This window comes from Aptenodytes forsteri, unplaced genomic scaffold (genome assembly GCF_000699145.1).
Source record: "Aptenodytes forsteri isolate BGI_AS27 unplaced genomic scaffold, ASM69914v1 Scaffold239, whole genome shotgun sequence".
NCBI lineage: Eukaryota > Metazoa > Chordata > Aves > Sphenisciformes > Spheniscidae > Aptenodytes > Aptenodytes forsteri.
This window is the reverse complement of record NW_008794743.1, coordinates 1,569,735-1,591,641: the sequence shown is the minus strand read 5'-3', so window position 1 is coordinate 1,591,641 and position 21,907 is coordinate 1,569,735. Positions and strand designations below refer to the sequence as shown.

At 36.3% G+C, this 21,907-nt stretch overlaps 1 protein-coding gene across 1 annotated transcript in view; it reads left to right on the top strand.

Annotated features, from left to right (window-relative positions):
* The window catches only part of HERC1 (HECT and RLD domain containing E3 ubiquitin protein ligase family member 1), an 89,887-nt gene that overhangs the window by 11,118 nt on the left and 56,862 nt on the right, over positions 1 to 21,907 (top strand). The window contains exons 10-24 of the mRNA XM_009273995.2: positions 637 to 771; positions 2,528 to 2,693; positions 3,264 to 3,389; positions 4,635 to 4,856; positions 6,094 to 6,246; positions 6,431 to 6,563; positions 7,059 to 7,250; positions 8,405 to 8,626; positions 9,528 to 9,701; positions 11,373 to 11,487; positions 11,572 to 11,692; positions 13,872 to 14,043; positions 16,089 to 16,395; positions 17,774 to 17,894; positions 18,378 to 18,429. Of these exons, the coding sequence (XP_009272270.1) occupies positions 637 to 771; positions 2,528 to 2,693; positions 3,264 to 3,389; positions 4,635 to 4,856; positions 6,094 to 6,246; positions 6,431 to 6,563; positions 7,059 to 7,250; positions 8,405 to 8,626; positions 9,528 to 9,701; positions 11,373 to 11,487; positions 11,572 to 11,692; positions 13,872 to 14,043; positions 16,089 to 16,395; positions 17,774 to 17,894; positions 18,378 to 18,429 (2,411 nt within the window). The remainder of the gene's footprint in view (positions 1 to 636; positions 772 to 2,527; positions 2,694 to 3,263; positions 3,390 to 4,634; positions 4,857 to 6,093; positions 6,247 to 6,430; positions 6,564 to 7,058; positions 7,251 to 8,404; positions 8,627 to 9,527; positions 9,702 to 11,372; positions 11,488 to 11,571; positions 11,693 to 13,871; positions 14,044 to 16,088; positions 16,396 to 17,773; positions 17,895 to 18,377; positions 18,430 to 21,907) is intronic.

Genomic DNA, 21,907 nt, shown 5'->3' with positions numbered 1-21,907 from the left:
TCCCCTCCCAACTTCTTGTGCCCCCCCGAGCCTGCTCGCTGGTGGGGTGGGGTGAGAAGCAGAAAAGGCCTTGACCCTGTGTCAGCACTGCTCAGCAGTAACGAAAACATCCCTGTGTTATCAACACTGTTTCCAGCACAAATCCAAAACACAGCACTGTACCAGCTACTGGGAAGAAAATTAACTCTATCCCAGCCAAAACCAGCACATCAAAGACATAAGCAAGTGATTGAAGTGAACTGGTAAACTTCAGATTTATATGTGGACTAACACAAAGGAATAGAAAAACTTAATATTTGGAAGATAATTCGGGAAGAATTTCAAATGCCCTGTTTTAAAGGGAGCTACCTTAGAAAAATCAATTAAGAAAATAGTGAGACTCAAATAGTACTAAGTGGTACTACCCCTTTTGAATTCTCCCTGCGTTGTATCAAAGTCTCTTTGTAATCTGGCATTTGTACAAAAAAAATGCAGAAAATACCTTCAAGGAGATCAGGAAGTTAGTCTGCCTCAATCATATTAGTTTGTTGCAAGAAAAAATTCGGTCAAGCGTGTACTCAACCTACTTAAACTGTTAATTTATTAAAGCAGTTGGAATATTTTCAGTAGTTAACTTATTTTGATGTTTGATTCCAGGCAAGTTGTTGCATGGCACAGACCCTATTGCGTAGACCTTGAAGAAAGTACCTTTTCGCATCTTCGTTCTTTTCTTGAGCACTACTGTGACAAAATTAACAGTGAAATTCCTCCTCTTCCTTTTCCTTCATCAAGGTATATACAGCATATGCATGTTATAGATTTTTATAAATTTTTTTCTTTACAGCAGTGGTGCGTGGCTTAGTCCTGGTTAGTCTTTTCTTTAATAAGTGTAAGTCTGGTTTATTTGCTCTTTCAGGTGCTGTTTGTTTGTATAACACAGGAGCTTTTCAGTATGTCGAATGTAGCAGGATCTTTTGTCTGGAATTTATTTTAATTATGCACTAAATTAAATATTTTCTTTCGAGTTATCCTTTAAAACACATTTTTCTATATAGTTGAAATGCATTTACTATTTCTGTACATTATTTCTGCTTTGCAAGTTTTTCCTCCTGTAACCAGTTTGAGTGGATGCTTACTGACTGTCATCTACTGATAAGCTTAGGCAAAAAAAACCTCTTCAAGTGATAATCCATCAATCCATACATTCAGTTATTGACTAACACATGTATGATGCTCAGACCAGGAGATGTATAGTTGCCATTGCGTTTTGAGTTGGGATCAATGCTCTAATAAAATCCTGTTTCTATCTAAGGAATTAGGATATTTTTCTACAAGCGTTTTTAGCATGTGAGGGTGGGCTATTTCCTTCTTGCAGCTCAAGGTCTCTGATCACCTCTGGAGAAATAGAAATTGTTCAGAATGCATGAAAGACTTTTTTAAAGGTCACGTATGACTCTGTTGTTCAGGTTATGTCAAGTAGCATAACTGTTTTCCATCTGAATGAACACAATGGAGAAAGGCAGTTCAGTTTTTTCAGATTTGTCTATGAAACTTTGTAATGAGGCGTAGTGTTAGTTACAGCAGTTTGCTTCTGATACAGACAGAGGTTATTAGTGGGCAATTTGGGATATTTCATGATCAGTTCCATGTGGGTTGTTTTTTATTTTTATTTTATTTTAAATTTTTTTTCAGATAAGGTATTCCATTAGTTTTGAAAATGCAAGCTGCTTCTCACAAACATGAGATTCATAGACATGAAATGTCACTTAGATTTGAAATATATATGCAAGAAGTGTTTTCCTTGCTTTGGATTTGGGGAGCCTTTATGCATTTCCACAAATTTGTCTTTTCTGGAAGGTGCTCCAGAAAATGAAATGCAACAAAACTAAGCCTATCTTGATAGTGACGTGTTGACTAAGCCTCTTGACAAATCATCAGTAATTGTTATTACAGCTTCCAGATTTGAGTCTTTTCACCAAAGGTGACGTTTTAAATGTATTGCTATAAAATACGAAAGCATGAATGTTACCTCACTGACGTTTGCAGAAAACACTATAAATTTAAAAGATCCTTATGAATCTTTTTTCCTTGCTACGAAGTTTTTCAAAAGTTTTATTTTTTTAAGGAGACTAGTAATTAATGTCCTGACTTTTCATTTTTAATCTGATTGTTGTACTCCTAAACCTTTTCCAAGAAGATTACATTTATTACTTCTTAAAAGGTTTATTTTTTCCTTTATGTGAGGAATATATTTGTTTGTCTGTTTGTGTATTTTGGGATGATTTTGCCTCCTAATTCGTGGGACTACTTTTCTAAACTGAATGCCCCTTGGAACCATTGTCCACAAAGACACTTTTCTCAATTCTGGTTTTGGTTTTTGTTCTAAGCAGATTGGCAGTAGGTTTTCAGAAAAGTTTCTTTAAAGTCCCAGTTGTAATTTATCTGGTATGCAAAATCAAATGAGAGTTAAAAGCTTCGTGCACATTTAAGTGAAAGGGAGTAAGGCTAATAAGCGGAGAGATTAACAGGGATGTATTTCTTTTTACAGGGAACATCACAATTTTCTTAAATTATGTTTGAAGCTGCTTTCTAATCATCTTGCGCTTGCCCTGGCTGGAGGTGTAGCTACTAGCATTCTTGGCCGGCAAGCTGGTCCTCTTCGCAATTTGTTGTTTAGACTGATGGACTCTTCTGTCCCTGATGAAATTCAGGAAGTAAGTAATGCTTTTTTGTTTACATGTGAAAATTCTACTACTCTGTTTTCTTTCTTTCTTTGACTGTGTAATTAGAGATTTCTCTGACTTTCTGAACTTGGCACTCTGATGAACATGATTCTCACTTACCAGTTTTACTCATTAAAGTTAAAAAATCGCCATCACTGTTTTATGATCTGAAAGCAGAGGAGAATGTTCGCATGAGAATTTCAAAAAGCTGCTTTTATTTTGTAACATTTTAATTATTATTATTGCTTGTAATAATGAGCCTGAAATATTAATGTTGTGGATTGGGTAACTAACTAACTTGAGTAACCTCTCCTGAGATGGCACTCTTCCAGGAAATAGCAACTTAGAAAGAATTTTTTATTGTTTTGACAATATGTTGGTCTCATTTCAGTCCTTTAGTGTACCGCATATCTTTGCATCACAGAATAAAAGATTAATGTGCTATTGTGTGATAGAATTCTGATGTTAAATGAAATTAAGTGGATGTTTTGGATACATCCTCGGCTCTTCTTTCCCCCCCTCCCTCCACTGAAAAAGTATTTTCTGCTGCTCTAATTTTAGGTCGTAATTGAGACTCTGTCAGTAGGAGCAACTATGCTACTTCCTCCATTGCGAGAGAGAATGGAATTGCTACATTCTCTTCTACCCCAAGGTCCTGATAGATGGGAAAGCTTATCAAAAGGACAGGTAAGGTCAAATAAAAATATGCCGTGCTTTGAAAGCACTTGTGGTTTGTTTTTGGTTTGGTTTGGGGTTTTTTTGCTAGAACATTTTGAACCGTGAGGTGAGCCTCATTTGCAGAGTGCAAGCACCTTATTGGTGAGATACAGTGCAAAGCGCAACTTAACAAAATCTGTAGCCTGGCTAAATCGGAATCTAGTGAGGTAAGGAGCACTACATGTTTTCTCAAGTGAAGCTTGACAACAGAAAGGTTAGGAATTGCTGTGTTAGAGTATCTAAGCAAATTTAAAGGTTAGATATTTTTGAATACTAGCCTGATTTAGCAAGACTTGGTAACAGAAAATTAACTGTTTTCTGGGAAGAATACTTGTATAATGCTTTTCCTACATGGGTTTCACCCTGCTTTGCAGAGATGACTGGGATGTTCCTTTTTTTCTTTTTCTTTCTTGAATGTAAAGAACAGGAATTAATGCGGGTTAGGAGACTTGCCCAGTATCCTAGAAATGGAAGGAAAGAAATTCAAGGAACATCGGTTCCTGTCGTTCAGGGCAGGTAGAACTGAAGCTTCAGCAGTAGTCTCAGGTTAAAAATGAAAGAAACTATTGTTCAGTTCTGTACACATAGGATCCTGGTGAAATCCTTTATTTTATAAACTATGGAATAGACTGGTTTACACTGATACTGAAACTATGAAGAAGAATCTTCTAATTCTAATTTTCTAAAGATTTCTGAAGATTAGTACAAACTAAAACCCCCAACAATTACTAGGGTAGAGCAAGTTTAGGTTTTTCAGGGATCGTAACCAGCAACAGCGGGGAACAGTCCTAAAATTAAAGGTCATTATTCCGAATCTGCCACCTCCCTTGGTGGAGGTGTATGTATGCGTGCCCTGCTTTTTACCCTTTTCCTTTTTCCTATGTATAGATTAGAGTAATTGTCCCCCACCCCCCAAATAATCAGATAACTAGAACAAACTGGAGAAAGCATTTGGTCCAATGTCTAATCTCTCTCTCTTAATGTCAGATTTTTACTGGGTATGGTCATATCATTCGGTATATTTATCTGTTCTCTAATACTACAAATCTTCAGAAAAAACTGTTTGGATTTTTTTGGTAAAGTCCTCCAGCTTATTTTCACGTCTCATTAGAATATTTTTATTGCGTAACTATGCCTGATGCTTTTTTCTTCTTAGCTTATTATTTTATCTTCATTAACAACGAGTGTTTCTTGTGTCTAAACATTTTTCTTTAGAGAATGCAATTGGATATTATTCTGACAAGCTTGCAGGATCACACCCATGTAGCTTCCCTGCTTGGCTATAGCTCACCATCCGATGCCACAGAAACTTCCTCATTATGTATCAGCTATGGAAATCTCTCTGATCAAACGTATGCTGTCCAGAGCAGTCATCCGGATACTCATCTAGCTGAAATCTTAATGAAGACTCTTCTAAGAAATTTGGGATTTTATACAGTATGTATAGGCCTTGTATTTATTTGTTTATTTTTTAAATGGTAATGAATTTTGAATACTTAGAAGGGTTAAAAGTTTTTCCCCGCTTTCAGAAAATGGTGCTCTTTTTGTTTATCTAAAGTAGCACTGCCATATGTATTTGTCCTGAAGTGGACTAAAATCAATTAAATCATCTCTAACGTTATGCTTCTAATGTTATTACAGTGGTATATATTGTTTAACTTGGCTTATGTAAATGTAGATGGTTTCATATCAGACTAAAGTATTTTATTGCTCTTACTTTGGCTTCAAAATTTTTTGGAAGATAGAATGTAACACATGAAGTAAGTAGATTGTATGGAACCCTTTCTGTCAGTATAATCTCAGCCACCAGAGAAAGATAGGCAGACACCAGGAACATGAATCTGTTTAATTAACTTCACTAGGGTAACTACCTTATAATAGTTCAGCAAGTACAGGTCAATCGTCTTATTATACCTACTGTGTGAAACAGGTTGTTGTTCTTAGCTGTGTAACAGTAGAGGCTGATGAAAAATTTAGGGGAGCATAAAAGCAAGTAACTGACTCTCTCACCTTTTTATTCAACTAGCCAGTTAAATACAACAGCGAAAAGAAATTGGAGATTTTACTTCTCTGGCATAGTATCCCTGTCTCCTGAGGGTGAGGGTTGGTAGTTTTTGTTCTTTTCTCTAGACCTCCACCAGTCATCTAGATTGAGCTATCTACTTTGAATTTGCTACTTGAAACTAACTCAATTTTTTCAACAGAATACAGAATGAAGTCAAGCAGCTGTCTACCTTCTGCTGCTTTTATTGCCACCCTAGATAACGCAAGGAAGAATTCTAATCTGAAACGTTTTATGTATCAGCCCACAATAAAGTCTAAAGGGTTATTACTTATTTTAACATATTGTGATTTGGAGGTCAGGGTGGGGAGTGAGTTCTTTCATCTGGTTATCCTTGGTGAGTTAAATGAAAAATATTTCTGCATCTGAAAATACCCCTTTTAGAATAGAGATGTTCGCTTGACAGCTATCACAATCACTACTGTGACATTCTAAATGATTGTAGTTTCAAGTTTGGTTATCCTATGATCCACTTGACATTATCCAATTTCTTTGATAATCAGGTGCACATGGTAAAGAAAAAAAAAAGCTTCTTTTTAAGGTGATAGTAAAGTATTACAGCATTTGAAGATAGAGTTAATTGTTCTTTTTTTCCCCTTTTTGTCTTAATAGGACCAAGCCTTTGGAGAACTGGAAAAAAACAGTGATAAATTTTTACTGGGTACATCATCATCAGAAAACAGCCAACCTGCTCATCTTCATGAGCTTTTATGTTCACTGCAGAAACAGTTGCTGGCTTATTGCCACATCAACAGTGTTAGTGAGGTGTGTGTCCTTATTTTTATCATTTAGGGGGGAAAAATTAATTCAATATGCATGAGCACCAGAATGTTGTAAGATTCCTGTTGAAAATCTTCTGAGTATGTGAAAGCTAAATGGATTTAAATAATGAACCCCTTAAATACATTTACAGAGTTATTCTTATGTTTGGTTGTATGTTTCCTTCTAGAATTCCAGCAGTGTGGCACTACTTCACAAACACCTTCAGCTTTTATTGCCTCATGCAACAGACATCTATTCCCGTTCTGCAACACTGCTTAAGGAAAGCTCTTGGAATGGTAGTGTTGGGGAAAAACTGAGAGGTAAATGTTCATGGAAAAATCGGTAATGGTGGCACCGTAAGCTTAGGGCAGTTCTTGTTTGTTTAGATTTGAGTAATAAAATACCTTATTTTCCCTCTGTCTGCATAAAGTAGACATCCCAAGCCTCCCCCAAAGGAAGAGATTAAGTGTCTATGCAAGGATAGCATGTGGTTCATGTTTTTGATACAACATTTTGCATACAGGAAAAATACAGAATAGAGAGGATATTGTCTCTGTGCATTATTGTTTCAGTTTCGTTAGTTCTAGATTTCTCTTTTTAAAAGTACTTTTTTTGAGATTGCTGAAAAGCGTGGAAGTAAAATATGGAATGGATTAATAATTATTAAGTGAACCCCCAATTCAACATGTACAGTTGAGACATTTTGAGACAGCTGAGATATTTTTATGCAATTCTTTCTGACTTGTTAAATTGTGCTTGGAATATAATTATATTCTGAATTATAGCTTATTTGTTTTTTTTTTTCCCCTCTGTAGATGTGATTTATGTATCAGCTGCTGGTAGTATGCTCTCTCAGATTGTCAACTCATTATTGTTACTGCCAGTATCAGTAGCTCGGCCTTTGTTGAGTTACCTGCTAGATCTGTTGCCACCTTTAGATCGTCTTAATAGACTGTTACCTGCTGCAGCCCTTTTAGAAGATCAAGAATTACAGTGGCCACTTCATGGTAAGTGTAATAACTAACACACTTTTAATCTGAAAAATAAAGAATGGCATGTCACCTTTTTATAGTGGGAGCTTAACTTTGCCTTTTTTTTTTAAAGTGTCTTGCTATGTCTCCTTTTCAAATTCTTAAATGTATTAACGTCCCTTGCTGTGAAATATTTTGAACTGCAGGCATACTTCTTTATTCTGTCAACCCAGAATATATATTGACTTGAGTGGGAATCCAAGAGCAATATGGGAAATATATATTGAACTGAAAATACTAAGTTTGTAATACATGAAAATACCATTCTTGTAAAAGAAACACTAATTTTAGAATCATAGAATATCTCGCATTGGAAGGATCATCGAGTCCAACTCCCTGCTCCTCTCAGGACTGCCTAAAACTAAATCATATGACTAAAAGCGTCATCCAGACGCTCCTTGAACTCTGACAGGCTTGGTGCCGTGACCACTTTCTGGGGGAGCCTGTTCCAGTGACCAGCCACCCTCTCAGTGAAGAACCTGTTCCTAATGTCCAATCTGAACTTCCCCTGATGCAGCTAATAGATAATTTTGTCATGATCTGTTTACTTTCATGTCCAAATTTTACTTTTGCTTTGCATTTCGTGGTGTAATAGAATTTTAACTTAAAATCATTATTTACCTGATAAATTCCTGAACATGTGCCACCAGATATTTCTGGTGCCAATGAAATAGAAATATAAAAACAGAGGTAAAGCAACTGAAATTTGTGATAGGAGGTGCTATACTTATTTGCCAAAAATATTAATGAAAAATTCAATGAATGGCAAAGTTTTCTGCTTTTATTAAGTGCTGTTTCCAGTTGTATTATTTATCGATGCATGTTTATCAGAACGCAAAGAAATACGTATTGGACAAAATAGGTGCTTGGGCAGAGTTTAAAAGAGCCTTTACTTCATTGAGTATGAACAGTTGTACTGTGAATGGTGATGGCCTCTGCTGCTGCTGAAGTTACGATGTTAAATGTTATGTTTGTCCTAACTGCTGTTTCTTCAGTTTACAGGTTGTTGACTGAAGGGCAAATCTGCTATTAACTGGGAAATATTAACAAGATCTGCCATTAATTTTGGAATTGTTTTTAACATTTGGGCAACAGTGACTAATTTGACAATTCATTGGTAATACTTTTAGGTGGACCTGAATTAATTGATCCTGCTGGAATGCCCTTACCACAGCCTGCCCAGTCTTGGGTATGGCTTGTTGATCTAGAGAGAACTGTAGCTTTGCTTATTGGGCGGTGTCTTGGTGGCATGCTTCAAGGACCTCCAGTGTCCCCCGAGGAACAAGATACAGCCTATTGGTTGAAAACTCCACTTTTCAGTGATGGAGTGGAAATGGATATTCCTCATTTAGGTAAGCTCTTAAATGCAAGTGTGTAATTGTCATTGTAAATATTTGTGTTCAGTTTTGAAATTTCTGTTGTGTACTTAGGGTTTGTCTTTCAGCATTCTTGTCTATTTACATAGTAATACAAAAAGTTGGAAAATGGATATTTAAGTATATGCTATAGTTTACAAAGGGTCTTGTAAATGCTTACAGAAGAAAAAAATCTGCAGTTTCTCAGTGAAAGAAGTAACACTGACTTCACTGAGTTAATTTTAAATGTTTTACTCTTAGATGCTCAGCATTTAACAGACACACCAGGGGCTCCATTGTTCATATTTATTATTGAAAAAGATTATCTTAAATTGTATTCTACTTAAAAAGTGGAATTTTTATTAATTAGAAATAATACTATTAACAACAAACTTGAATCCTTCTGATCTACCAGAAGTGTTAACAGGACTCAGCATTAGTATTTCTAGTCATCCCTTCCTATCTGAATAATGCACTTGCTTCTGCTTCTCTTTAGCCTGTTCCTCTTAGTTCATATTTCTTTCTTCCTCTGATTCTGAGTAGACCACTTCAAGACTTATTTACAAGACAAAGTATTTTGAAATGGGTCCAAGTCTGAAGATACAATAATTGCAAGTGTATGGCTATATAGTTCAGGTAGAATTAATGATACAGAATTATGCTATTGAAGCAGAGTTGGATAATGCTTCTAAATCTTCATATGTTTTACATAAATTGTAACTCTTAAGTCACTTTATTGCTTATCTAACCCGAGTTTGTAGTTGGACAATGAGATGTCTTGATTATTTTTTTTTTAAACGAAGTGGAGAGTGAAAGCTGTTTTATACGCTTTTAGATAGATGCATATAATCCTCAAAATTTGCAGAGTTTAACTTCTTGAGTATTTCCCTTCTTATAGACAAATGCATGAGCTCCTTATTAGAAGTGGCCCTATCCGGAAATGAGGAACAGAAGCCATTTGATTATAAGCTGAGACCTGAGATTTCTGTCTATGTTGATTTGGCCTTGGGTTGTACAAAAGAGCCAGCACGGAGCCTCTGGATCAGTATGCAAGACTATGCTCTTAGTAAAGGTAAGATGTTAAAAATATGTATGTACATACATGTGTGTGAGAGAGCAAGAAGCGTATTGCATGCTTCAACTACATGCCTAGCAGAATCCATTATTTTCTTTGGCAACAACTTTTAATTCTGTGACATGATAAACTTAATTTATTGTCATGTTCCACAGTCTGTCTTTTGCTTTTTCTGTTGGCAAACATGTAGTTCAGTGTTCTTTTTCCTTCCAAACTGGAAAAAGAGACTCTTGTTTGCTTACTCAGTTGTTGGTGTTTCTCTTTTCCTAGTAGAGCAGGGTGAAACTTGGAATTAAAAAGAAAAGTTGATGGGAAGGAGATGGGGGAGGCAAAGTAGCTTGCAAAATATGTTAGGAATGGGGTGGAAGGGGTAAGTCATCTTTTGTTTTTCAAGTCTCTGGGAGGCTGGCCTTACAGTATTAATGGTTCTTCATGCTTATTGCCTAAAGTCTGGGTTCCCGCTCAAGTTTCCCAGGTCTCCTTTTAATGAGATCCACTAAGCATTGTGGTTGTACTGTAACTCTCTACTGGATCCAGAGATAATTTTCTGTAGCTCTGGCCAAGCTAGGCCAGATCAAGAAGACAGCAAATGGTGTTGTGTGCCTGTTGAGCAACACAGGGGGTTCTGTTGCAGAATTCCACAGAAGTAGGAATTCCAGTAAAAAATGCTGGTTGTCTGTTTGCAAAATCTGAGATGAATGGGCTAATATGTATTATTTTGGTTATGGAATTGGGTGTTTTAGAAGTTGACGTGGTTCTGCTCTGTTCACAATGCAAGCTGACTGAAAGTTGTATGGTGATGATTAGCATAGCATCAAATGCAAAGTAATGGAACTTGCTGTGCAGTAGGTATGTTAGACTAAGCTTTATGTGGCCGGGTAAGTTTTTGTGATTTCTACAGCAGTTTGCAAGGATTCGTAGATAATATTTAATTGAAAAAAACATTACGAAGATATTTGTAAGGAAGTGGGACGGTAATACTTTTTTTCCCCCATGAAAAATTATGGGACCTTGTGGAGGTTTGCTTGGCAGTTCGGTTATTTTATAGTAGAACAATATTATTTTCTTAATGATTCTTTTTAAAGTTGGGGCAAAATTATTTTGAAAAAGTCAGTTTCTGAAAATACTGGATGAACCTTAATTTTGAGACCTGAAAATCTCTCTTGTTAATATTAGCAGCGAAGCTTGTGCTAATAGTTGGCTTTCCTACTGGAGATAAGGCTTTTTCATTATAAGTGAGTCTGCAAGATAATTCTTGAATGTGGTTTCAACCACGTGTAAAAGAGCAGAAAGTCTCAAATACGGTGTGTTTCTAAACAAGTTCTATGTAAACCAGTGGCTCAGTAAAGAGAAGAGCTCTAGTTCAATATCCTTGCTTGAAAGAGAAGTTGCACCCTAAGTTCAGCTCTTTGAGTCTCTGGTGGCAGTTTGTGTGCACGCCCTTGGCTGGCTGTTATACTTAAGTACCTTGAGCAGACCAAAGCACATTTGTCTGAAGCAGTGTATTTATGAGTTATTGATGCTAAACTTATTTCTTAAGCATTAAAACTACTTCTAAATTGAAAGATTTTAAATGGATAAGATTTTTTTTTTTTTATGATGTCATGGAAAAATATATTTGTTCATTAGAATCAGTAGCAAGTTTTGATTAATCCTTTCTATTTTCAGATTGGGATACTGCAACTTTAAGTAATGAATCACTCCTAGATACTGTGTCCAGATTTGTCCTTGCAGCTCTTCTGAAACATACAAGTTTACTTAGTCAAGCTTGTGGTGAGAGCAGGCAAGTAACTTAAAGCTGCTTTTAAAAGTTCAACTTCAATTTTTAAAAGAAAGTTTGTATGATTTTTGGGTCTCTTTTTTGTAGGTACCAGCCTGGCAAAGCCTTGGCAGAAGTATACCGTTGTGTATATAAAGTTCGGAGTCGCTTGCTTGCCTGCAAGAACATGGAACTTATTCAGACTAGATCATCCTCAAGAGACAGATGGGTAAGACTGTAAATCTCTTTTTGGTTCTTCAGGCTTTACTGTGTATTAAGAAAATATTACATAATGTTAGTTTCGTATATGTTGCCAGTATTTTTGTTATACCTTGTTGAAAAACTTTCAGGAGTTTTCAAATGAAAATGGGCAATGTGTAATTAGGAGTCCATTAATCTGTAGTACATGTGGTATTAAATCAATAGAAGCAAATGATTGATTGACGATACTTGACTCAAGCACAGCCTGAAGCCTAGTTTTACCTGTAAACATAGCACTAGTATGCTGTACCATAGAAGCCTACAACTTAGATGTAGATTGCTTAGCTGTGTTGACCAGGCCACAGCTTAGTCTGGCTGCCATTCCTGAACCCAACTCCTGAACCTGAGTTATCTGGGCCTCTGATCTCTGTCCCTCTCTGTACCTCTCTCTTCCCCCTCCCTGCCATACTCACCCCTTTTTCCTTCCTCCCCGGCCAGATTCTCTTCCTAGTCCTAACATTACTTTAAGGTTGCTTGTCCTTGTCAGCCCTACATGAATGTCAGACGTGATAGGACTGGGCCTGAAACTAGCATGATGGCAACTTCTGAATCGTTTTATTAAGCCAGGTCAGAATTGATGATGGAAGTGTTCATTGAATTACTCAGGGCTGGGGACTGTTAGGCATTACAAGGTAGTCCTTAAAGTAGGATTAGGGTTTCTCTGGTAGGATTTTTTAATTGCTGTTTGCAATCTACAAGTGGGATATTTTTAGTCAAGGAAATTCTCATGTGACATCAGGATTATGAGGCTTTTTAGCTATATTGTAAAGCACTAGTGATGCTTTTTTAAAATCGTGTAGGTCTGTTTTCCTCCTTTTAATTAATATTAAGGGGATATGTGTCTTCGCCGCTTCCTTTCTCATGGTCTAACATATCTGCAAGAGATTCAGCACTTCTGAAAGCATTGGGTGTAGTGTGCGTACACAGGACAGTATGCATACGTTAAGCTTGGTGGTTCTCTGGTTTACCAAGCATACACAGGGTGGTCACTTTCTAAACACGTAATAAATCTGTTGCTTCATGCTCATGTTATAGCTGTTGTGTATGCTCACAGTCAGGTACTGTGTACTGTGGGTGTGCAATAAATTCCGTTACTCCCGGAAATCCTCAAGCTTACTGTGCAGATGCAATACGGCAAATCTAAATGTATGCAGTAGATTTCTTGCTTCAGGGAGATCTCAGATTTAATACTACTGGGAAAAAATAGCTGGTTTGCATTTGCATAGTATACACAGGCTTAATGATAGAATGATGAGAGCAAATAAGAGGCGCCAGAAAATGGTGACCATGATCTGCTGCTACGAAGACCACCTGTTTTTTTCAAAAGGAAAACTGCCAGGAGAGGGCAGATTAATTATGCTGGTGGGATGTGTATGTCTCAAGATTTGTAGGATTAATTACCTTCTAAAGTATTCTAAAACCACTAATGTAACTGTATGTTTTATGTTGAAAGCTTTGCCTTCTTCAGATTGTCTAAAGCTGTTTCCTGCATTGGAAAATTGTGTGTTAGGTAGTAAGTATTGTGCTGGTCAGCACTCATATCCTCAAATTGAAGGAAAGCATCAACCCAAATATATCCACTCAATCAAAAAGATTTTATAAATTCAAATTCTAAGACTATTATTCTTATTGTGCACCTCATATTGTAATCTTTGATCTTGGGGTGTGCATCTGTTTAATTTCATTGAAATAAAAGGGAGGAAAAGAACTGCAAATTCAGGACTGTTAAGAATAAAAATGGGAACATATTGGGTATCACTTTAAGTAACAAAATCTTGTCCATCGAAGTAAGTTTTATCATAATCACGTCCTTTTTAAGGGGAGAAAATTTTATGAGACAGTAGCATGTGGTTGCTAAAGGCTTTGATGCTGAAGTGTCAAAGTTTGACAATAGAGTCTAAGTGAGCATTACAAGGAGACGTTTTTCTGCAAATAATCTGGGAAACAGTTATTAAAGGAAAATTAAATTTTCCGACTTAGGTATTTAAAGCCTTGAATGTAAACAGCTGTCTGTTGTTTATTTCACACAATATCAAAAGTATCTTTTTGGTAGGAAAAAACCTTATTAAATACTTACGTCCTTTTATGTTCATCTTTCATTTTGGTGAGAATTAATTTCACTGTATTTATATATTTTTTTAATCAAGATGTTAGACAACCAAGAATCTGCTGATGTTGATACTCAGGAACATTCTTTTACTCGTACAATTGATGAAGAAGCGGAAATGGAGGAGCAGGCAGAACGCGACAGAGAAGAAGGACACCCAGAACAAGAAGATGAAGAGGAGGAAAGAGAACATGAAGTTATGACAGCTGGTAGTAAGTACTAGTTATGTGTATCAATAATGTAATGTGCTTTGGAAGGACAATATATTTTTTTCTCTAGGTGAAATGGAGAAATTATTTAAAAGACTATGAAAGATTTGCGTGCATAAACTTTGTGAGAAGTTTATTTTTATAAAATGGTGTAGTGCTTCTATTGGGTCAGAAAAGTCTTTTGATACAAGGGAATGGAATACTAGGCAAGTGGACTGCCTTTATGGGCCATTCTCAGGGCATCTGACATATACCAATACTTGTTATATGCACTGTCTACAAGACTAATAGGTTTCATATCATTTTCTCTAAACTTCTATTCAATAGATCTCTGAGTTTTCATCAGTATTTATATATAGAATTTTTGCTGTGTTTATATGTGTAATTCTTATACATAATAAGCTTTGAAGGATAATGTTATTCTGAAGTTTGGAAACAAAACTTGATAACAGTGGGCTGACTGAGTTGGAATTCACTTGTATGTTTGGCTATCTCTTCTTGAATCTATTAAAAGCATGGAGGTTTTAGTCAAAGTTTGCTATTTGTAACACTATTTGCAAATCGTTCTCATGGGTTTTCTAAAAAACTTGTTTAATTCTTCAGAAGATAGCTTGAAAAAGGTGAACTTGCAGACTGTTGTTATACTGACTTGGGCTTGTAATCAGGCTCAATGGGGTAGTTAATCCTCAATTTTTCCAATTTTAGTGAAGCAACATACGGTCACACTCAGTTGTTTTTTCTGTTGTTACCATAGTGTTCTCAAAGACAGAAATCATGTTAGCCTTCAAAAATTACTGTAGAATGTATGTTGCTTAAAAAATAAAATTAGCTGACTTGAAATATTTTCCATAGATATATAATGTTTTTTTCTTTTCCAAATACTGTTCCTCCGGATGGTGTTAGAATGTTTATTTTTCCAGCCTCTGCTGTCATCACCTGTTTTGCTGACAGCGTTTATTTTCCTCATTAGGACTCCCATATTCCTGTTTGGGATCTTATAGACCAAAATGTGCGTTACACCTTTAGTTTCTACATGATGTGTCATTACATCCACAATGCAGAAGGCTTTCCTGAAAGTGTGCTATGGAGTTGAAGTGCACATTCATGAGATGATTTATGGTTCTAGAAGGTGTACACATGTGTTACCTGTTCAGTAGATGCAACATGCTTTTGCTGCTTGATAGGCAGTTATCCTGGGCAAATGCTCAGTGTTCTCAGATCCCACCTGGACAGGGTTTCTGGGTACAATAAAGGAAATGTATCCAGAAATATCCAGACAGCCAGTAGTGTTACGTGCACAAATAAGTAGGAAGATGATGACTCTCTTACTGGACGTCCTAAGGCAAGCTGATCCTGACATGTGGAGTTCAGTTTGTGTCCTTGATGCCTTGCTGCTTCTAACTATTAATATCAATGAAGGAAGTGTTTGGGTTTACCTTTGCCTTTCCAAAGGGAAACTGAATCTTTAAAATTAAAATGATCAAGTCAAGGGAGCTTTTAGGTCTTTGGACAGCGATGATGCGGTCTCTCACACAGCTTCTTTAGAAGAATCTGGCACCTAAGACAACAGCAGAATTAAGCAAAGTGAAGGCTAAGAATTCTGATAGGATCTTCATTGTACTGACCAAAGCTAATAAAAGCCTGAAACTGTTTCAAGATTGAATTACAGATATACTAGTGTCTGGAATACAGATTTACAGAAGCATTACTTTATATACATCTGCTAAAAGGCAAACATGAAATAATCTCTTTCTCTTTGATGCTATCCAAACAGGAGTTGGGTTGCAGTAAGACACTGAAAGAGTTAGTGTTCTGTCAAATTCCATTGACTTCTTCATTTTAAACTTAACATTGTGTAAATACTTTGTTTAACCTGTTTGCATGATTTCTTTTATAGCTTCATATTATTAATGCATTCTTTTACTGTTGGAAAAATATTCATTTTTCTTTGTAGTGGGGCAGTTTTTGGCCCAAGATGTAGATGAATATTTCATTCTATGTAGCTTTGTCTAGAAGTTAAGACCTTCTTTTTGTGTTGCATGTTACAGAAATATTTCAATGTTTCCTATCAGCCCGTGAAGTAGCTCGCAGTCGGGATCGAGATAGGATGAACACTGGGACAGGGACTAGACTTGATGATCCACCTCCTCAGTCTCAGCAGGAACGAAGAATCAGCACTGATCTGACAGAAGGTCAAGATGTGTATACTGCTGCATGCAACTCTGTGATCCACAGATGTGCCTTGTTGATATTAGGAGTAAGCCCTATTATCGAGGAGCTCCAGAAACGAAGGGAGGATGGACAGTTACAGCAGCCTCCCTCTGCTACTCCTGAGGGGATCGGACTCATGACAAGGTGGGGTTTGCTGACTGCTTAGAATAGTTAACTCTTCTCTGCTTCCTTTATAATTGATTAAATAACCTCAGTTTTCCTCTGAGGATTCTTAGCATTTTTTTTAAAAGAAGATTTTTGCCTAGAGCGATGTTACGTTTTTGTTGAGAATAGTGATTTTTCTCAATTTCCTTTGTCCACATTATCTAAACCTTAATAAGAGTTTTATTCTGTGGGGACCATATTTACTTTTCAAAGTTGGGCTTCATGATAAATAGTAATGAAGTCCAGATCATCAGGTGTACAGATAATCTGAGGTAATTGGAAAAATTCTTTGTTTTTCCTAAGATTTGTTTATGTGTTTGGATTTTTTTATTACAATGTTTGCATTTTATTGAACTTTACCAATGTCCTATATAGCAGTGTCCAAAGAAAATTTGTAGGATATGTTTAAAAGCAAAAGTTTCAAAGCCTATTAGGAAAAAAGTGTCGTTTATGATTGATTTTTATAAATATTCCTTACATGTTGGCATGTGTAAGACACTGTTGTTAGGTATAGGAGAATGACAACATAAAGCCAGACAGCTCATTGAATTGGAGAAGTGTATAATTTAAATAGTATAAGTACTACATAATGTATTTTAATTTTCATAACCTGAGATATTCTTGGTAACGGTTTTATTCTGAACTTGACCCATTTAAACTTTTATTCTAGAGATCTTTGTGTGTGTGTGTGTATTAGAATGTAACACAGGAATTATGTAGCTGGTGCTACTAGTGAACTCCTGAGTCTACTTAAACTTCTAGTGTACAGAAGCTCTGCTCTGATATTTTAAATGAAGATATTGACAGGGAATTCAGAGGGAGATTATATATATATTCAGTACCCTTTTATTCTTTTTGCCTCTTTTTGGAAATCTAGTCCCTAAAGCATGGGTGGCTGCCTCTGTTGTTGTCAAAGTGGCTTTCATCTCCAGCATATCAACTTTAGGATGCGTTTTATGGGTGGGTTTTTAATAAGTTCAGTGCTTTTTCACCCACTTACTCTGTCTCTGTTTTCTTGTCCTCTCAGCTCAGAACTGTTTCTGTATACTGTATGTGATACTTACCAAGAAACTTGAATGAGCAGTCATTTGAGGTTGCCATTTGTTCAGTTGACCAATAAGGGTGTTAAGAAGTAACAAAGTTTACTAATACCTTTTATAAGCATAATAATTGAGGCCATCAGACCACTTTTTTTCCTCTTTGGTGTGGTCTTGTGATGTTCTGTGATAGTCTGCTCCCAAATAAAACTGTGGTACCTGTTAAATTTGACTATCAAATCTTAACTTTTGCCTAATACCAGTATTTTCTTTCTCTGTGTGTGTGCGTGTGCGCATGCGTGTGTGTGCATCTGAAGCAGGAGTGAAAGTCTTACTGCAGAAAGTCGCTCAATCCATGCAAACTCAAACTACAGACTGATTAAGTCAAGAAGTGAATCTGATTTATCTCAGCCAGAATCAGATGAGGAAGGTTATTCACTGGTAAGTAAACTAATATTATGTATTTAGAGATTGTCAATATAATATTTGGGTGGAAAGTACATCTTAAACATTTGTTTAGTACTGTGTTTCAGTATAGAGATCTCTTCTAATAACCACCATTGTTAAGAGAAAGTAATGGTGGTAAAAAAACCCAATTGAAATTATTATAGCTCTGGTAATTTTCTCACTTTTATGGCTGAGTAAGTAAACTAATATTATGTATTTAGAGATTGTCAATATAATATTTGGGTGGAAAGTACATCTTAAACATTTGTTTAGTACTGTGTTTCAGTATAGAGATCTCTTCTAATAACCACCATTGTTAAGAGAAAGTAATGGTGGTAAAAAAACCCAATTGAAATTATTATAGCTCTGGTAATTTTCTCACTTTTATGGCTGAGGGATGCTTTTTAAATACTCAAATATTACGCACCACATAAGTTCACCTAAAGAAATGAGGTTTTTATTAATCTTTTAATAGAGTGGAAGAGACGAAATTTTGATTTGGATTTGGCATCATCACACAGAAAGAGGGGTAAGTTTTATTGTTTACGTAGTGAATATTGACCTGATAAATACGTTAGTATTTCTTAAGTTAAAATGTGTTTGCAATTAAATACAGTACATAATGGCAATCCGGATGTTAAAACTATTTAAAGTTAAGTTATTTAAGTTATTAAAAGTATTTAAAAATAATATTTAAAATAATTATTGCCTACTGTTTGTGCTAAGTTCTGTTGCTTTGTGGCTTGGTTGTAGTATTTCCTAGGTTATAACTATTTATTCTAGTTTCTAGAATTGCAATGCTCTTCTGAAGCAAGTGAGGATTTCTGTGAGGTCAAGTGAATTAGGAACTTTCATTCTGTTTTCACTCACATGAATTCAGGAAGAAAAAATTGGCAGAGAAGTTCAGTATCAAGTGGAACACTCTATTCTTGTGCTAACAATGAACTTTTACCATAAAATGTACTTGAACATGGAGAACTCGTATCCAGAAAATACCGCTTCAATTTTTGCATCCTCTCAACACCAGTACACCTACAGAACCAAGCAACCACTGCTTCTGTTACTCCAATATAAATCAGATTTTTAGCTTTTGTACTGCTTTTGTTGCTGCTTCATTCTGGGGAATCTCAATGAGCTTCTTCACAGGAGGTAGTGGAGGGAGAAAAGGATGTTTGTTTCGACAGAGACCAAAAAGTCCCACCACTCTGGATGATGTCTCTGCTAGAATCATGACTTATGTCTGTTGTATCTGTAAAAGTCTTGGGAAGAGGTTAGCAGGAATTATGTTGGGTTATGATATGCTTTAATTACAGAAGCCTTAATACTGTTAGGTAACGTAAGAGTTCTAGTTTAAAGCCATCATTAAGCAGAGTACTGAGAGGTTGCTTGCTTTTTAAAGTCTTTTGGAATTGTGAAACAAACTATCAGTGGCAACACTTGTTTACACTTCAATTTGTAAATATGTGGAAAGGAATTCCTTGTATGTGGATAATCAATTGAACCAGTTGAGCAAGTAAAGAAATTTACTAGAGGTGTTCATACTGTGACAACAGGATGTATGTTGGCATTCTCAGTGTTAGAAGATCTGATAGCCTCTGTCAGCACTCTGGTCTGCGGTGTATTCTTTGAAGCCACCATTTTTAGCTTTGCCATTAATCTGACACAGAACTCTGCACTTGCTTTGCTCTATATCCTAAAAGTAATTCAGGAAATCATCTTGGGTTAGATCTGAGATACAGTATATCTTATGGATTATGGTTCCTGAACTGTTGGTTAGACTGATGAGGTTGTTTTGGTCACGAGCTCCAGAAAATAAGGAATAATGCAAGAATAGACTTTATCAACCAACCAGTCTATAGAAGCTTTTTATTACAGAAGAAGGTTCTGCACCAGGTGTGTAACACTCAGGAGAAACAGGGGTAGATGCAGTTGATCTATCCAGAACCTAAAGAAGCTCGAATAGCTCATTTGCAAACTGAACACTGTGACAGCGTGTACTGATACCTGTTTTCTGGTACTGGAGGACTTAATTTGCTGTCCCATGGTACTTACGGACTTTTTGTCCAGTTTTGGCAACAGGAAGTTAGTCAGCATACAATAATGAAAACTTTTCTACTTGTGCTGGATGATATATATGACAGTTTTGGTTGATACCCAATAACAGATTGATCCAGTGACTGCAGAGTGCATTTACAGGGAAACATTCCTGATACTTATACTGAGGTCAGGAAAAGATCTACAAAGATCTGTGTGATCAAGTGGATGAGCTGCTCAGCTTGGTGCTATTTAAGGTCTTTCATTTCTTATGAAATGTCTAGTTTTGTGAATCCTAGTTATCTTCTAGAACTGAAGCATGCCTCAGTGTTTGGTGAATATGTAACTTGCAGCCATTTTGGATTTTCCACCCCTTGTAACATAGCCAGCACACTGAAGTGCTGGAGGTACCACAGTGCCTATCAAGGATGTTTTGAATGGTAAAACCCCTTCAGTTTCATCTTTATTCTTGTGATATACCGTGACTAATAAAGGGGACATTTATGTTCACTGTTACCTCAGCTTGAAGAATAGGAGGAATCTAAATTCTTACAGCATATTCACATTATGCTGTGCTCCATCTCGAGTTGCTGGCAAAAGACATTAAGGAGTTCCATCGGAATGAGCTACATTTGTTAAGAATTGAAGCATTAGAAAAAGCCTGGTTTCCTGTTTATGGCAAGTAAACCGCTGTAGAAGAGATGACCTACAGAAGACTACAGCATTGTTCCTCAAGATGTTCTCCAGCTGGATTTTTAAGTGCCACCAAAGTCAGATTCCCCTGAAGCAACTGTTAGACATTTTAGTGAGAAACAAGCAGCAAATTTTTATTTGTTAGGGTTTTTTTGGGGGGGATGTCCTTTCCATAGTCACGTTTGTACCTTGTGCTCCTAGGACTTCCACGTATGATCTACTTTTGAGTGGAAGATGTGGAAGGTTTTATGTCCCTCTAAATGAGGAGAAGGAGAGGAGGGAAACATGTATGCCGTATAGATGCTAGAGGGGATCTCTATTTTGAGCGCAGAGGATAGTCGTGCACAGAAGCGTACACGGGAAACACTTCTCGAATTGCAGTTAACATAAAGTCAAGCCTCCTGTTTTTTCTTGTTTCTATTTCTACAAAACAGCAGTAACCATTGTTGCTTTAAGGGACTTACAGCTGAACTTTTCAAATTTTTGTTGGATTGAATGCAGAATTGGCAGTGTTAGGTGGAAAAGAACAAGTGGAGTCTTACAGAATAACCATAGGAACCATTTCTCATTTCTTTCAGTTGAAGTTTATTCAAAAAATTCAATCATGTTTCCTTTTACATGTGTTTTTTAGATTAATACCTTACTGAGTTTGCAGCAGTCCCTTGAAAATATTTGTTCTTTTAAGTGTGTCTCCATAAACTGTGTGAAGGAAGTTGGCCAGCAGATCTAACTGGAAAGCAAGTTTTTTTCCTGAAGAAATTTCCTTCTATCCCCATTGTTTTTTTTCCTGCAGGCTATGCTATTTTTGAGACTTAAAGGGAATTTTCACTAAAAAAATTTCCTTACTATACAGGCATGAGATTCCTCCCATCTCTTCTTAACAAGTTTACTGGAATTTAACCACACTACTTGCTACAGAACCATGGCCACACATGATGTTTCCAGCTGAGGTTTTGTAGGGTTAATTTATCCTCAGCTATACTCTATGCAGAGTATTTGATCCTTGCAAAGTTGTCAAAATAATGTAGTGTGTATAGGGTATCGGTGAGTGGTTGTTTTGTAACAGGCAAGAGAGTAATTCCCTCTGGAGTGGATTGGCTTATTTTAGAACTTCTGTTTATTGAATGCAGCAACTCGTTATTCAAAATTCAGATCACATTTCCTTAATAATTGAATCTCACTATTGGTTATAGTCTGATTTTTATGGTACAAAAGCTGTTCCTATTCATAAATTGCAATATAGAAAACTAGCGGTAGAAAAACTACTAATAATATAAGTT